Source organism: Cucumis sativus, chromosome 4 (assembly GCF_000004075.3).
Source record: "Cucumis sativus cultivar 9930 chromosome 4, Cucumber_9930_V3, whole genome shotgun sequence".
Lineage (NCBI taxonomy): Eukaryota > Viridiplantae > Streptophyta > Magnoliopsida > Cucurbitales > Cucurbitaceae > Cucumis > Cucumis sativus.
The window spans coordinates 4,865,070-4,883,798 of NC_026658.2; the positions used below are offsets into that span (position 1 = coordinate 4,865,070).

Sequence of the window (18,729 nt, forward strand, 5' to 3'; positions counted from 1 at the left end):
TAGTGAAGGTGAGTTTAGCTTGATTTAATCCACTGTTCTCGTAATTTCTTTTTATAGAAAATATGCCATATACTTCTAACTTTCATTTAACTTTGTTTAATCCGTAATTACCCCTATAGGCCCAAGCCCAACGCTCTTATCCAAAAGACCAAAGGCCCAATACTTTTCAACTCACACCCTTAAGTTTCAACCCACTTTTCATATCCAAAAAAAAAAAAAGAAAAAAGAAAGAGAAAAAAATCACTCACTTTAGACCTATTTTACACAAAGTATCTAAAAACTTTTCGAAAATTTTAAAAAATAGTAGATTTTACAAAATATTTACAACATATAGCAAATCCTATCGGTGATAGTCATATATGCTATAGTGATATAGTGATAGAACACTATCGGAATAAAATCTAAAATTTTAGCTTGTAAATATTTTAATTTATTATTTTATTTTTAAAAATATCCCAAAACTTTGTTTATTTATTAGTTAAGATTTGGTCGAACCATTTTATGTTTGTAACAATTATAAATACAATTTATTTTTTGAAAATTCATATAATAGAATACCATAGTTATATTATATCACATTTAGCATCTTTCATAATTAATATAATAAATAATTCAGATTTATATTTGATTTAATATTAGGATATGATACTTCATTTTAATATGACATCAAGTTGGATCTAATATGGTAATAATATATTAATTAATTTCTACATTCTTTCACCTTACCGACGTCTATTAAAACATTTATAAAAAAATTGGCAACACTAGATTCAACTTGTAATGAGACCGCTATTTAGTCCGACGTCTATTAGGACATTTATGAAAATTTGGGAATGCTAGGTGAGACACCCCTAGTTAGGTTATAGTAGTTAAAATCCAAAAAATAATTATATAAAAAAATTAAAATAAAGATCTTCAAAGTATAGCAAACTCTATCGTCGTTAAACCAATATTTGTATTAATAGTCTATCAATGATAGACTCATATTGTAGAGTACTAGAGTGAGCATGGTCAAGTTTTTGAAAAATGCATACAAAATAAAGACCAATTTATATAATCATTCTACATGGATAAAAAAATGTTAATTTAAAGAAATTGATAAATTGTTATAAGTTACCCTCTGATAGGCACCGTGTGGAAATTCAAAAGGGAAAATTGTTAGGGAAGCAGTAATGGCATATTGGGTCGAAGCTTTGGAGCGTTAAACTCAAAACAAAAAAAAACACAAAATTGATATTAGCATTGCTTCCTATAATTTAAGCAATGAAAAAACAAATAATACATCTTCATCATTTTAAATTATAGGTTAAACCAAAAGAATTTACAATAGGAAGAAAAATAAGGTGAAAACTGGAAAGATGGATCCAGATTATTGACGTCCAAAGAGTAAAAGAGTACACAAACCATTAGAAAGGTGGTCGAGACAATAAGAGTAGATACGAAATCCAGAGTCTTAAAAGACATTATAGAAATTAGAGAAGAAGATGGTAACGCCGCTCGCTATCTGCACCGACACCATTCTTGAAATCGACCGACGAAGAAGAAGGCTCGGTGAAAAGAGATGGCTGGAAAATTACTTCCACTTCTTGAATTTTCCTCCGCCAAACATCCCGTGTTTCCCATGTTTGTGTTTCCCAAACTTTCCGTGCTTGAACTTCCCATGGTGCTTGAATTTTCCACCGTGACCGTGACCATGACCATAATGAGCAACACCATGGGGGTAATGATGACCAGCGCTATGGGCCACGTGATGAGCTCCATATGCCGCTGCTGCAGCTGCAGCACCTCCGGCGAGCATTCCTGCTACACCGTGCCCTGAATTTAAAAAGATTTGGAATCAGCAACTTTGTAAGAAGATCTTCTATCAAAACCATCAATTGAATCCCTTATGTGACAACTTTGTACTTGTATGAGATTGTTTTTAAAAAGCCATAGTAGGGAGCAAAAATCCATCACAAGAACAATGGAGATAACATCAAAATTTCTAAAATGAAATGTTTCAAAAGCCTTATTACAACCTAAAAGTGCCTGGGTTATAGATGGTCTAACAAAATTATCTAAATTATTATTAATTCCTGCATTCTAATTGACAAAGTAATTGAAGTAATTAACTAAATTAACAACTTAACTAAACAAACCATCTAATAATAATAATAATAATAATAATACACTTCCCAGTGATGTATGTAAAAAATTGGATCAATACCTGAATGGTGTGGAGCAGAGGGTCCAGGATAAGCACCAGGAGGATGAGCGCCTGGAGGGTAGCCAGCTGGGGGATATCCTTGGGGTGGATAGCCATGAGATGGAGGATATCCTCCGGGTGGGGGATACCCTCCAGGAGGTGGATACCCTCCAGGAGGTGGATACCCGCCAGGAGGTGGGTATCCATGGGAAGGATATCCAGCTCCATGGGCAACACCATGAGCCAGATGGGAGAATAAACCTTTGTCAGATTCATCATGTTTATCTTTTCCACCCCCCATGATTTATCAGCTTCTAATAACAACTGAAAATTGACAAACAAACTTCACTCAAACCAGAGAAGTTAGGAACACAACACTCCTCATTTAGCACAGAGGAGAACCATTCAAGATAATTACAATTCCAAAAACAGCTTCCAGGGGAAAAGAGAAATTGATTGCTTCTCAATCAACGAGATGCGCTAATTTGTTGGAACTTATAAGACATTTAAAAAATAGACTTCACGCCAATGACTCGACAGCCTCTAAAATGATCTCCATAGTGTCTTTTTTCTTTTCCAGAAAGATCGAGACAAAAAGGATTGATCACATTTAACAAAACTTGTTAACGATGTGAACATGCCTAACATAGAATGAACAAAAAATATCTTCAATGTGCGAGTAAAATGCAACTTCTATATTGATAAACCAAAGAGATCTAAGCTCGGTAGTGTAGATAATATGTTATGATCATGTCCCAACACTTATAAGAAGGAGCGAAATTTGCATTCCAACTTTTACAGATGTAATCTTTCAATTATGAAACTTCAAATAGAACAAATTAGAGAAAAACTCAAACATCAATAGTTGAACCTGCCCTCTCCGTTCTTCTCTACATAATATACCACTTCCTAAAAGAAATTAACACACGACAGAAAATGATACAACCATAAACGCAATCACAACCGATCACAAATCATAAAGAACACGAAATCGATCACCAATTGTAGATTCACGATCTCCCGAAACGTAAGACACATACAAAAAATAATTTGAAATCAACAAATAACACTAATTAAAAAAAAATGAATTCCAGCGTATTTCAACAAAAAGATTAATCTATAATCAGAAATTCCAGATTCAGAAATAAAAAAGGAAAGCAAAGCAATAATCTGGTATTGTAACATATTTGGAGTTCCGATTTGTGGGTACTACGCAGATCAAAATAAAATTCCAAAACAAAGAAAACGCGTAAAGGAGAAAAAGAGAGAGAGAATTTACCGATGAAATGGAGGATTTGGTTGTTGGAATATGAAGATAGAGAGGAGGAGACTTGAATTCTTGAAGAAATCGTTATATATATATATATATAGATATAGATAAATAGAAGATTATTTATTTATTGAATTATTTTCCTTTTCTCGTGCGAAAGAAATAAAAATAAAAGCAAACGCGGAATGGACGCGTTCGAATATTCAAGTTTACAGTCTTGCGACACATGGCCTCCATGTATTCGTCCAATTAACATATTGAGCTTAGCTTTCTCCTTCCCATTTATTTCGTTTATTTCTTTTTTAAATATCTAATGGTTATTCTTTTTTAGGAAATCCATTTTTTTTCTCTTTTCTTTTTTGGATAAAGTTCTAATGACTTAAACTTAGTTTTGTACCAAAATCAACCTTTTTTTTTTTGTACTCCTAAAAACAACATTAGTTTTTAGTTTTACTTTATAATGTCATTTTTTATGAGATGAAAATATGTATATATATATCCATTTTGATTATAATTTACCTCCTATAATCTCGTCAACGTCTCTCATCACGTATAATTCACTTAATCCTTCTATTTTGAAGCCTTCCTAAATTTTGAAACCAATCATAAATTGTCACGTCCTTTACTAATAAAAAAAGTACAAATAATTGAATTTGTGACTAATTAAAAATTTGACATGTTTTCTGAATTAAAATTGAAGACCTAAATTAGTCAATTTTAATGATGCTACACGTTTTCATTGTGACCATTGGATCAAGTTAATTAGGTTGGTCTAATTAAATATTATTTACTTTAGCTAAAGTTCAATTGAACCAAAAAAATAAATTTAGCTAAATATGACTCAAATTCATGTGGTTGAGCCATGGGTATGATCCATGAACCAATCAAACTCAAACATAAAACCACCAGAAGACTCTATAAACAGTGGGTTGAAATTTTTTAACTCTAGAAAACTCACTCTGGAGACCGATCGCTCTTGAAGATGGAAGCCCCTTTAAAATTACAAGATTTTTTTCCCCAATAATCCAACTTTAAGAACATCATGTGTTCCGCTTTTTCAAATAAAGCGTAAGAATCCAATGGAGAGAGAATCAAATGATCAAATACGAGATATTGAACAATATCGCATCAAATCAACATAAATACAACGTCAACTCAAGTTCAACTCCATTAACCAAATCCGGAGATCTTGTGCGAACACTTGTAATTCGGTAGTTTAATGTGATTCTCTAATTTAAGTCTTTTAATATATACTAGTAAGCAATACATGCAATGCACGTGAAAATCACACACGCAAAAATTATAGTTTTAACTTACTTTATGAAATTGGAACAATTATTTCAATATTATACTTTCATATATCCTTTTTATATTCACATTGTAATGAGTAGAAAATGAATTTATTTAGTAAAATGCCAATGTTATCATCTTTCAAATGTATATTTCAATTTGATTTATTTGCACAATTCAGATTTCGTTTCTTAACATCTTCAGCTTACACGTTGCAAACTTAAGCATCTAGTCTATATATATCCAAATAAAGTGGAAGATAGAAATGTTGTTAGTTGTGCAATTGTGTAATATAGTTATGGAAGATGGAAAAGTTACATTATGACCCCAATAACATAGAACATTAACTAATATTAGTTATGAGATCAAAACTTTTTTTTTAACAAGGACATGAAAAGTAAAGTGTAACTTTTATCTCGTTGAATGTGAAAATGATCACAAACATTAAATCTAAGTGAATGATAAAACTGTCACTAAAACAAGACTAAACAAAATTATAATGAAAGGGTAAAACATCCACCAAAATCATATTTCTTTCGAAATTATAAATATGAAATCATCACTTTTTTCTTTTTTAACAATTTTGTACGTAAAAAAGTAAAAGAAAGCCTTTAATATTTGTTGTTTTACACGTTATATTACCTTTATTTATACTTAATAAATTTCAATAACATTTACATTGTTTTAATAAGATCAAAGGATTAAAAAAGAAACCAACATTGGTAATAAAATATATAGCTTTAATAAAAAAATTAAATGAAGAAAAAAACATGAGCAATATTCCCATGGTTACATTAAAAAATGATTCTCAAAATTACATAATTTAAACATAAAGAACACGGACATATGTAGATATCAACCACGAAGTTGGTGGTTAAGTTTCTACAACTTATGTTGTCTACTTAAAAGAAACCAATAAATGAACGAATAAACACAAACATACTTCTATATAAAAATAATAGACAACAAAATTAAAAAAAAAAAATAGAAAAACATGATTTGATTTCTTCTTCATCTTTAGCATTTTGTTGTGACTTTGAAAACATGAATGAAAAAAAAGATATTTATAATCAATTTGAAAAGGAAGAGTTTGAAAGTTTGAAAGAGATAAGGAAGTGAACGGTTGAGGGATAGAAGATTAAGGAAAATAAAGTATTGTGAAAGAATTTGGATAGATTTAAATGATATGATTAATTTGAGTGAAAATTTTAAAATTTTGACAAAAGTTATAATAAAGAAATGAAAAGTAAAAAAAAAAAAAATCATTTTTACTGAAGCAATCATTCAAAGTTATAATAAAAATGACACAGACATTGAAACTACGTGAAATATTTCTCTACTTTCATCCTTTTATAGTATACAATTATACACATACATATAGTGATTATATATATATATACACATACACTTGTGTTCAGTGACGGATCCAGAAATTGTACATAGGGGGCACCTGACACTATATAATAAACACACTAAAAAATGTTAAAAAAATATCTCGACTTTCTTTGTAGCAATAAAGAAAGACTAACAATTTTCACATGATTTTTTTGTAAGGTAAATATATGAATTTAAAATTTGTATACAAAAAAAAAAGAATAATACTTTTTTTATATAATATTATCGAAGAAGTTAAAGTTTTTTTTTTCATCTTTTTACAAAATTATCTTCCTTTGAGAAATCGTTGAAATTTATGAAGAAATTTATATATTCCTTTTAGGAAGTCGTTAAAATTTAGGAAAAGAAAATTATTGATATTTGAGAAAATAAATTTATTGATGTTTTGAATAAAATATTTTGTAATAATTTAGGAAGAAATTTGATATTTGAGGAAAAAAGTTACTTATATTTGAAAGAAAAATTATTTTAGAGAAATAATTATAGTAGATGAAGCTAAATTTAATATATATTGTAATATAATATTTTAAAATTAATATTAAAATACAAAAACCAATGTAAGGGAAGCAGTGCTCCTGACCCCTTAATAAATTTTCTCTTGCTCTTGCTTGTGTTCTACTCAAGCGAAAAGGAGACGACTTAATTGATGATTTTGATTTTTGCTTTTATTAATGGCGGGATTAAGTAACTATTTAAATATTCTAATATATTGTGATAAAGGAATAATCAACTTAATCATATTATAGTATTATATTATGAAATATCATTCAACCTAAATATTGAGAAAAATAGGGATTGTTGATCAAATATTGTACCAAAGTCATGCCTACTTTTCATTTATTTACTTGTTTTTTAGGTTCTACTTTTGCATTTCAATCTTATCAAAATTTCTTAATACATAAGCTAAGATTATCCTTTGACTATTAAAACTATTATTCAAATAAATTCGAATAGACGGTTGAACTCAAATCCCACTCCCAAATGGAATAAAAGTTTAAATCAAACCCACCAACTAATTTTTATTTCTTACAAACTACAAAATCAAATAAGTCCTTGAAGATGTTCTTCCTTGGTAGAGTCCACAGAAAGTAATCGGGTGGAAGAAGAAGACAAAATTTAAAGCAAAAGAATTAAAACTATTTCTTTCTCTTTTTTTTTTTTAAAAAAATTATTTTATATATTCTCTATAATTCCTCCTCTTTATATAACACGTTTTTCAAATAAGGAAGAAAAATCCATCCCTTCCTCTTTGGATCCAATCAACTTGGAAAAAGCCATCAACAACCTGACCAATATACATATATATATCAAAATGCTAAAGAGAGTTCACCAACGTAATTACTATCATGAAGGGCAATTACTAACAATAACAAAAATGGTTAATTAAAAAATAGGAACTAAAATAAATATTAAAAAAATGAAATAAATTTGAAAGTACTTTTAGAGGCACAGTGGTTCAATATTTTAAGTTTATAAGAATAAAAGAATAAATAAATGTTTCTAAAAATGAAAATAAATGAAGAAAAAAGTCTAGAAGACAAAATAGAATTGGATCCTATATCCAAAATAATAATATGTACATCCAAATCAATAAGTTATCCATATATTGAAAGAATATGCGAGTTCTTATGGTGGGTGAGGAATTGTTTATATATAATTTTAAGAGTTTTAAAGTAGTTTCCAAATGAAATTCTCATTGTAAATTAAAGGTAGCGTTGAAAATTAGAAGTGTATTTAGTCAAAATAATAATAAATAAACAAACAATGTTTTATGTTATTGAATTTATTCAAGTGGCACATTAATTTAATCAAAATCAACTTATTTTTATTTTAATAAATAATCTTTTTTTTTCTTTTGAAGATAAAGCTATTCATTATTTACCCTTGTGACTTTTTTTTTAAGAGAAGGTGGGGTACAATTGAAAATTTAAAAGTACCGGTAAAATCACAAGTTGTATCTATAAAATTTTCCTAGTTGCATGATATAAATCTTGTTCTTCCTTTGCTTTCTAGCTTTACTGGTGGCTGCTTTCTCGATCGTCAACCATCATTGACAGCGATTTCAACAATCATGTTTAGACGCAAATATGCAACACTAGAAATTGTTAGCACACAAGTTGTCTGATGTGTTAAATCATGAATTGACCTAAAAGCTTAAGATTGATACGTGAAGATAAATTTAATATTAATTAAATTCAACACTCTTCACTTTTATATTTAAAACATGTAGAAAATAATATCTCAAGAATTTGAATATAGGATCAGGGTGTTGGGTAAATGGGAGTGAGTTATTTTTTCTTATTTCACTCTTCATAATTTAAATACAAGATATTGACTCATAACAAACAAACAAAGGTCAAAATAGTAAGTGTAGTGCAACAAATATACTAACAAACAAACTATGGTTAAGAGAACCAATAAGGAAGAATTGTGTATTATTCCAATTTGTTGATATTTGTTGAATATGAGCAGTTTTTCACATCATTATTTTAATTAACATTTCATTATATCTACCAGCAATGGAACTCAATACTAATAAAGGAGTTCGTTGGTTGGATTAGACTTTTGGGCGTTTATGCACATAAGGAGGAATTGGGCAGCCCAGGGTCAAAAACCCAAGATGTCTTCCTCGTCCTCGTCTCAATTTTATATTTTATGAACACGGGAGCACAGTTAAAATTCAAATGGATAAATTCCTTAGTTTTGTCCCCTTATGTAGTTCGTTGTTTTCAATCAACCTCTCACAATTGTAATATCACTCTATTAATGTATGAATTCAAACATTAATAGTAAGCATGAGCATGACTCAAGTACATGAAATACTGTATCGTTGGCCTTTGGGTTTAAGGTTTAGGGTGGACTTGGGCAAGCTCATCCTTCATTTCCCCTTATATTTGACATCCGAGTATTGTTATATTCACGATATATTTGAAAATGGAAATACCCTTGAAGAAATCCTTTCTTGCTTAGGGTGGACCGCGTTTGTTCCACTGGAGAAAATTGGCACCGTGTCCATTAGGAGCTTGGGATAAAAGCCCAAAAGTAATTTTCCATTTTTCTTACGGAGGAAAATATTTAATTATTCAACATAACCAAAAAAAAAAAAAAAAGTTGAAAACAACAAACAGTCTGACATAAATAGTAATTGCTATCAAGTTGTACCGATCATAATGGAATGTGTTGAGATAGAGCATCATGATCGAAATGAATTCGTGTTCTGATTGAATTGACTTGGCTATGAGATGTATTCAATCAGTTATGTTGTTAGCTCTTCCACGAAGTCAAAGTGGGTAATACCTAAGGCTCCCATCCCAAATCACATGATGAAATGAATCCTAAGTATTTAATTTTATCAAGGAGCAAGTTTGGAGAGTGTTCTAGAAAGGATTCGCAACGACATGCTGACACAAATACAGCAGATGACTCTTAAGAATCCATCAAGGTTCAGGAAACTTAAAGGGAGAGTAATGTAACATTTTTTTTACGATGGATCGGGAATGTTGGAACAAGGAATTGATAAGAGAAAGTTTCCTCCAAATTGATGCCTACAATATACTGTAGATTAAGTTTCAATTTCAACAATAACTCCAGATGAAAAAACTATACTGGACCTTGAAAGAGTTTAACTTTAAAGTGCTCAACATTTGGGATTATTCATTCAAGCTTGAATGAGCCTACTCGTGTAACAAAGATGTGAGAGAATTAATTATTCAGGACAGCCTAATCTCCTAGTATTTGAAAGAACAAAGAAGTGGAGTTGTTCATTTATCTATCTAGCTTTTAAAATAATTGCTAGCAACTGTGCTTTTGCGGTAAAAATTTCTCCAAGCAAATCCCTATACAACAATTGGTTGTTGTTAGTTGATACATCCTATATCTGTTTCTTCTCTTTTCAATAGATCAAAATAAAGTCATTTGTTCTAGGTTGAGGGCAGTTTAGAACAGCTTTCACCTTATTTAGTGATAACCAATATTAAAAAATTCCCATCTACATTGTCACAAAAGATGAGTGATTTCCAACTAAGAAGTCTCTAAAATCTCTTTCCAAATTAGAAACTCATGAACCAAACACGTGTGACACGAATCCAAGTTTCTATAACTTACTCCTTCTTACAACCCAAACATATGTTATACAAATCCAAATTTCTTAACCCAAGACGTATTAAATCCTAAGCCAAACATCGCCTAGAGAACTTTCTGTGTATATATTTAACACTTGTCCATACCAAAAAATTTAATTCAATACCCTCAAAAGTCATTTCAGAGGGAAAAGAAAAGAACCTAAAAGCAGAAGCTTTAGAACAGTGGGACCATAGAAATATAATGAAACACGGGGCCTGGATTCTCTGTAGTAGTATCTCGGGTTAAATTTAGACCGCCCAGTCTTAATGGGTTCTTCATTCCACTTTTTTTTTTTTTCTAAGAAAAGTTGCATTAAAAATAAACCTACATTGTCCAATTAAAAGAAAAATAAGTAGATATGTAAATGGCCTAAAAGACACCAGAGAGAATCCAGATAGATTATGGATATCACGAGTGCAAATGCTAAATTTCAAGTCAGATCAGTAGATGCCATAAAGTAAAAGTAAAGGAACGATAATCTATTTTTAATGATTCAGCAAAAGTGCGCTTAATTTTCAGGTCAGAACAACCTTCAAACGCACTTGAAATATAGATGTCAAGAAGAACGAAAAGCCGCACTTTTGCCGCAGCGACATTGATATTGAACAAACTAACATGCAAGATCAAAATATGAAAAGCACGAGGTTTTTGAAGAGGTATAGAAGAATAAAAGGATGTTACCAAAAAATGGTCAACGGTCAGAGCTTATCAACTTTTTTCTCACCTGTTGCCATGCCTAACATGTAGGGAAAGGAAAAAAGAAAATGATGTTTATATAGAACAAAGTTTAGCACAGACATAATTTAGGAAAGAAAAAGATCAACAATGAATGAATTTGATGAACATTGGTGGTGAAGAGGAAATTTGATTTAGCCATTTATGACATGGAAATAGATCCAGTGATTTGAAGTATGGCATAAACATATAAAGAACAATGGAAAAACAAGGTAAATCCTTATTGACCTGTTATCTTTCTGACTTTCCGTTTCCTTATTTTTTAGACTTGGATCATTGAATTGGGGAGAGAGAATTTTGTTAATCTCTGCCATCCCGACTCCGTCTTTACCATGTAATATGGCTTTTAAGTTTTCCTCCCATATCTTGTCCTTTCTGATCCAAAGATCTTTAAAGCACATCAACCATCCCATCTCAAAAAGAAATACACAAGCAAGCAAATACTTCTGAATTCCACCTTTTAGTAAACAAACAAAATCTAGAATGAATGTGAGGCTAAACAAAGTTGATTGGAAACAAAACTTTAGTTGAGAAAATCTTCTTTGAAGGATGCGTTATTTCAGTGTTTGAGGGGCATGCCCATAATTTACAGCAAACATTCATTTGATTGCAGGATTGCTTCCACCTAGTTTGAGTTATGTAGAGAGTTTGAGTCTAACTAAACTTCTCTCTTCTTCTATCTGTCTGCACCTCTCATCCTTGAGTGATACTTTCTTTATTTTTCAGTAATCCAAATACACAGAAACTCATCTGTACAAACAAACTAACCACTAAGTTAATAAAGCATTTTTATTTCTCCAATAGGCATTTGTTAATTTCTGCAGTGCAAATGCAATCACATTCTCCCTTTCCTTTCTGAAGTACAATACAACAACCATCTTCCACTAACCATTAATCTTAAAGGCTTAAAAGTTGTCCCACAACATCGTTCAACATTAAAATTGGAATATCACCATCTTCCCGATCACTCTCAACCAACTTGTCCCTCTCCACTTGATCCTCATTCACTAAGATAGGAGATATAAATAAATCTCCTCAATTGTCGCATCTTAAAGCAGTATGATACAACAAATATTAAGGTAGTGGGAACAGGAATAAAGCGAACCGATCCCTTATTAGCAAAAGAATCTTAATTTAATTAATCTGATAAGACAATATAACACGTGAATAAAGATTTACATCAAGGCAATATAGCTAAAAGAGAGCAGTAGATAAGACAACAATAAAAACGAAGTAGAATATAACTTATCAAAGTGGTGATACAATAACATGAAGAAAACAGATTACATGATCAAAGGCAAGTTTCAAAACAAGCAATAACAGCAGTGATATTTACTCATCAGTAGGAGAAAAAGAGTATACTAAAAAAGAACCGAAAGCAGAAGGTAGAAACTAGTCTTAAAAACTCAAAAATTGAATCTAATTTACTCACACTACATTATAACCTCAGCTCGAAAACTTGAAGAAATGGAAACCGTCCCTGAAATAGCTTTAAATTTGTTTTTTTCACAAAATCATGAGAGAGACATGAGGAACCTGGAAATGGGGATGTGAAGATCGGCGGGGGGGAGGGACGAGAGGAATGCTGAGGAACTCGCAGAGATGAGATTTCAGTTGAGTTTTTTTTGGCTTAGAAGAGGAGCAGTGGCACTAAACTTGGAAGGAGGCATGGGGAATTTCGAGATACCAAAGGGAATGGTTTCGTATTCGCGGGAGGACGAAGCTTTAACCTCTTGGTTAATGGGGTTGAATTACTTGGTTAAAACCTCAATTAAATATAAAATAAAGGAAAAATTAGACTTCATACCAACAATTAAGTTTCATTTGAATATAATTATAATAAGGACGTGCCCTACCTTTTTACATTAATTTGATTAGAAGAATTTGAGGTACACTCTAATATATATTTGAATTTGGTTTGTTAAGGTTATTTAAAACAACATCATTCAATAATGTTAATACGTACCATTTGAATAAAAAATGTTTCATTTCGGCTGCTTTGATCATCACATGATGAAATTGTTGTATATGGTGTGTATTATATTGGTTTGTGATTCTTTTTACCCACTCTTGTTCGTCTTAGTGTTCATTCTTACTATTACTATCAATGACTTGACACTTGCTCTTACTCTATTACTCTTTCTCGATTCTTACTTTGATATACAAATAATTGAAGATGATAAAAAGAGAAAGAAAAAATAAAACATTATATTGTTTGTTCAAATTTAAAATATGCAAAGCAAGAATTGAAAACGAGTAATGAAAGGTTGAGCAGAAAGAAATACAAGTGTCAAATCAATGGAAGTGAGTCCAAATGAGTAAGAGTGAATGGTAAGACGTGGGTATCGAGAATCATCATGTATGCTTCTCACAAAATTGTTATATTAATTTCACCGATGAATAAATATCAAAATTTTATTTTAAAAAAGATAAAAGTAAATGGAGATATTTTATGGGAGTAAAACGATTAATCATTTTTATAAGAAAACACTATTTAACTCATTTTCCAAACACAACTAATTAAGTATAGTTATTTTTCAAAAAATTGTGCATTGTCGTCTTTTTTGAATGTTTGGATGAGATGTTGAGAGCCCAAGAGAAGCCCAAATCAAACGACATGTCGGCGTGGAATCTCATGCTTACGTGAGAGTGATTTTGTGATTATTATTATTATTTAAAAGAATAATTATTTAATTATTTTATGTTAATTATATTAATTGAAACTAAATACAATTTTTTTTCCAATGATCAATTATTCCTTTTCTTCCCACTTGCAATAATTGGAAACAAAACCTAAGATCTCCTTTATTTATTTTTATTATTTTTTTCCTTTTTGGAAGACCACTCACTAGTCAATTAATAATACAAAGTGATAATGACAACACAACTCCATCCATTTTTACAATTATATGATATTATTATAAACAAATTTAATATGTGTTTGCTTTTAAAATTACCCTCCGATCACTTTATACAAATGAAGTTAATCGTACTCACTTATGTATCATAAATCTTCATCTAAACAAATTAATGAATCATTTAGATCGAACAACAACGGCATTGATGATATATTATCTACTATGAAAGAGGTTTGTTTTCGAAACCACGTAAAAGGCTTCATATTTGTTCACTATATATACCACATTGATCTCTTTCTTTCGTAACAAATGTGGTAACTTTGTTTGCATCAAATCGTCTTTCTCTCAAACAAAGTATTGTCTTGTGTATCCGTTCATTTATCTACTCTTGATATCCTATGACAACTTAATTGATTTTATCAAGGCCTAAAGCAAATGCCAGATAGAGCATAACCATACACATCACATTATATGCAATGTATTTGATGTCGACTATAAGTTGCATCTTTAATACCCTCTCCTTGAACAAAGATGTACTCCTACTACATTAAACTATCAAATTTGAATCATTATATGTTAGTTTCCATCCAAATCCATCTTTGATTTGTTATTGAAATGTATTTTTTTACCATCTAGGAATCCATCCACAAGGTTTAATATTTTTGTTTGAAATGAAATCTTTTGGTATGTTTAGACCATCCATTTGATACCAGTTGATTAGGAAAATGAGTCCTTCACTAATGTCCAATCTCCACACTGGTATGATAATGTTTACTTTTGGGTGATTGACACCTTTACTTATATATATCATGAATCTCTATCATCTCTAATCAATGTAAAATTTTATTGATGTTTTATGAAATGTTCATGAGTTCAATATCAACATTGAGATGTGATGACTACTCAACATTTTTTATTATAGCATAGAAGAATCAACAAAATCTAACCAAAATACAAAAATCAACGCTTAGTTTGATCAAAATTCAAAATATAATATTTTCGTTTATCTATATTGATATATAAAATGATTGTGTAAGCAATATGTAGTTAGATAGAATGATAAAGATAAATGTATCATGAATCGAACCACATGCTTATATTTTTACCTTTCTGAGACAGTATACCTTAATCAAATTGCCTCACTTCTCTTACAAGAATTACTCAAGTGTATACATCCTCACATATTAAAATAATTTGTTTCACCTATCACACATTAATTAAAGCCAACAACTCCTCTTTTTGGATCAAAGTGTTTATCTAAATCTCAATACTAGCTAATATATATCCAAGTTACATATATCCCTCTAAATTAGTTTTAATTTACATTATCTTCACGAGTTTGAGTTGAACTCAAACTCTTCCACTAAAGTACTCTTTATCTCTGTATATCATGATTGTTATAACCCTCTTAATCGAATAAAGAATATCGCAACTGATATCACTCAATCAAATAAATAAAATCAGTCAAAATTGTCGGAAAGAACAAAAAGTAAGTTTTGTTCGGAAGCATACCCCGTAGATGTAGGGATGAGAAACCCAAATAATGATATAGTTGAAAAATAGAAAATAGTAAGGGTGTATTGGTTTTCTCTTTTCTCTCTTTTTTTCTTTTTTTGCCTCTTTCACAATAATGTAAAAGAGATATGGAAAATATTGAAGCAATAATAATAATAAAGTGTATATATATATATAGCTCAATCAACGTCAAAAGAAAACATGTCTCACTCACTCTTAAAAATTCTTATATATTCTTATATATATATATATATATATATATATATATATTAATTTGAACAATGATATAAGTAGCAATTGAAGTGTATATGTATATATCTCTCTCTAACCACAAACAAAAAGGAAACCAATGAGAGGAAACAAAGAGGAACACACGCGTGGGATTTTTGCTCTTATATGCTATAATATGTTGTGTGTGTCTCTACAAAATCTTTTTCTTTTTATTATTATGATTAAGATACAAATTTATAGTTTCCCTTTATAAAATATATATTTTTTGCTTACTTGTCATTCCACTCTTTTTCTTCACTTATGGTGGACATAGTTTGGTGCCTATACCACCATTATTTTTCTCTTTTTTTGCATGTAAAATGTCTCACACCTTTATAATTTATTATTTCCAAATTTCCCCATTTTCTTCCCAAAACCATACTATATGCCCTTCACTTTCTAACCCATGCTTATGTCAAGTTGGTTCGAGAAAACGAGTTGAATTTATTTGCTATATAAAAAGGAGTTTATGTGTCTTTGGTTTTAAATAATATCATCTCAATTTAAAGCATGAGATTCCTGTATTGACTTAGTTGTGTGACTTTGTGTATTTTGAGACAGTGGTTTTGTGACTTAAGTTAAAGAGAGATTTTCGTATGATAGGGTAAACATAGTGAAAATTTTATGATTTGACCTAAGTTTGATATAGTGTTTATAACTCATACTATTTTGAAATAAAGTTGTAGAGGTTTCTTTTGTAGTGCTTAAAACTTGTCATTTCATCTACTTTTGTGTTAAATTAAACCATTTCTTTTAATGTTTTTGATAAAACTCAACAAATCTCTTCAAACTACTTTTAAAATTTTTCTTTTTGTAACTATAGTGTTTGAATATATACACTTGTAAGCATTGCTTTTTGGCTTATTGATTTAACAAAAGAAAAAATAGGGATTATTTTGTTTTCTTTTGTTTTCTTTCGAGTTGAACGAAATTCTAAAATTATTAAAGAATAGAAAGGTTATAGTGTAGTTTAATGGTTTTTAAGAGTTTTTCTTCACTACAATTAGGAGGTAAATGAACTCGATAGGTAGAAATAGATTAACTAATTTTGGCCGTTTTTAAAATTTCCTAGTAGTAGATATTTTGTTTTCTAGATATGACTTAAAGGATTTAGGTTAATGTATATAGATCAAAATTGGTTATAATTTTAGACGAATATAATAAGTTCACATTCTCTATTTCCATAATGGTTATATTAAACGATATATTCACAATCTCTAATTTAAAAAATATATTGCAAGCCATAAATAAGGGTATATATAAATAAATAAATAAAGTAATGTTTCAACAACTTTTTTAATCTTGAATTATTTAATTTTTTTCACCTTATAAATAGTATTAAGTTTGACATCTTTCAATACTATATATATATAAAGGGTACAAATAGAATTTGTAATCTTTTAAAACTTTTCTTGAGAACTGTTGTCATCGTCATTTTATGATGTAATTATAAATTATTTTATAAGCATAATTGGATTTAAATATATATATATATATATATATATATATATATATATATATATATATATATATATATATATATAAATAAATAAATAATAATAAAGATCTGACTTTGAACAAATTCTCTTATCTCATATCGTCATCTCTCCATTACCCTAAAACTCCCTTTTCAAGTTGATTAACCATTAAAATACAAAAAACTATATGGTTTTTGATTTAATTTTGTATAAAAAGTGAAATATGACATAGTTGAGGATAATGTAAATAAAATGAGAAGCAAAAGGGGTTTGGCATTGGCAATAATCAGTTGGAGCATCATTTCCATCAAAGTTTTAAGTGCCCATCCACCTCAAAAATTGGATCCTCCTATCGCATGCATCATATATGTTTTTTTTATTTATTTATTTTCGATCTAACTCCATCAACATTTTTAAATCTTACAATAAATGGATATAGACGTGTTGGAAAAATATATGTTTTTGTATACATATCGCTTACTCTTTCTTTTTCGTTCCCTCATCATGAGACTCATCACAAATATTACTCAAGATTTGTCTTCATAATTGAATGCAAATTGAATAAATTGACCGTTCCATTTCTTTTTTTCATTTTTTCAATTATTACTTGTTTTTTCTATCAAATTTTAATTCTTACTTAAAATTTTTTAAAAAAATGTTTTCTTATTTAAATAAAAATATATGATTAATTTTTGAATCAAATATGATTAGATGGAGGGGTCAATGAGTCAATTAAGGTTGTTAAGCTTTAAAAAGAATGATTAGATATGGAAAGCTATCAAAGAGATTTGCAACCACAAACAACAAAGTCATTAATGAGAGGGAATTCCATCATTATCTTCCATATATATATATACACATATATACACACACACTCACACACACAAACACACAATTAATTAAAAAATATATTTTAAAATAAAATAATATTTATATATATTTCTAAAAATAAAAAATGAGTGGGTAGGGCCCAACTGAGGTTGGCCCACCAGCACAATGATTGGGCCATTAAGGTATAGATGTGAGAGTAGTGAGAAAATGGCTGCGTCTATATTATAGCAATATAATGATGAAATACCAAATCCACCCTCAACACAAATTAGAATAAAGGGATATTTCCCTTTTTCATTTTCTTTTTAACTCTCTTTTCAATACTCTCTCTCCCAACCTATTGACCACTCTCCATTTTGTCTTTTCCAGCAAATAGCTAAACAATAAAAACTTATGAAGTTTAAAGAGTTGTAGACTTCTTAAGCTTTGGACCAAACAAAGAGTGGAATTTGTAATTCATCTCCTTGGATCAAGCACATATTAAGTAAGTTTATGTTTGAGATGTAAAATTGTAATATGATGTTGTTCAATGATCGTAAAAAATAGATTAACACTCATAATAAGTATGAAAATTTTCTAATGATAAAAGTTGTGTGATTTACAACTATTTTTTAAAAACAATTTAATTACAGTTAATTAATTAAAAAACAACATTAATAAAAATGTAAGGGTAAAAAGGTATGGACGAAGCCAACAATTGAAGGGGGAGTAGGTTGAAAACAAAGTGGAGAGCAAAAATGTAAGAGGAAATGAAAAAGAAACTGAAAATATAAGTATTGA

The 18,729-nt window shown here is 29.6% G+C and overlaps 1 protein-coding gene and 1 long non-coding RNA gene across 2 annotated transcripts; both read right to left on the reverse strand.

Moving 5' to 3' along the window:
• Positions 1–1,221: 1,221 nt before the first annotated feature.
• On the reverse strand, positions 1,222–3,616 carry LOC101216603 (glycine-rich protein A3). The gene is made up of 3 exons (XM_004150894.3): positions 3,465–3,616; positions 2,207–2,509; positions 1,222–1,815 (listed from the first exon to the last, which is right to left on the reverse strand). The coding sequence occupies exons 2-3, from the start codon at positions 2,484–2,486 to the stop codon at positions 1,574–1,576; spliced, it is 522 nt and encodes a 173-aa protein (XP_004150942.2). The 5' UTR covers positions 2,487–2,509; positions 3,465–3,616; the 3' UTR covers positions 1,222–1,573.
• Positions 3,617–7,943: 4,327 nt separating this feature from the next.
• Positions 7,944–12,794, reverse strand: LOC116403223. Its single transcript, XR_004215876.1, has 2 exons — positions 11,226–12,794; positions 7,944–10,998 (listed from the first exon to the last, which is right to left on the reverse strand). It is a non-coding gene; the product is annotated as an uncharacterized LOC116403223 (long non-coding RNA).
• Between the last annotated feature and the right edge of the window lie 5,935 nt (positions 12,795–18,729).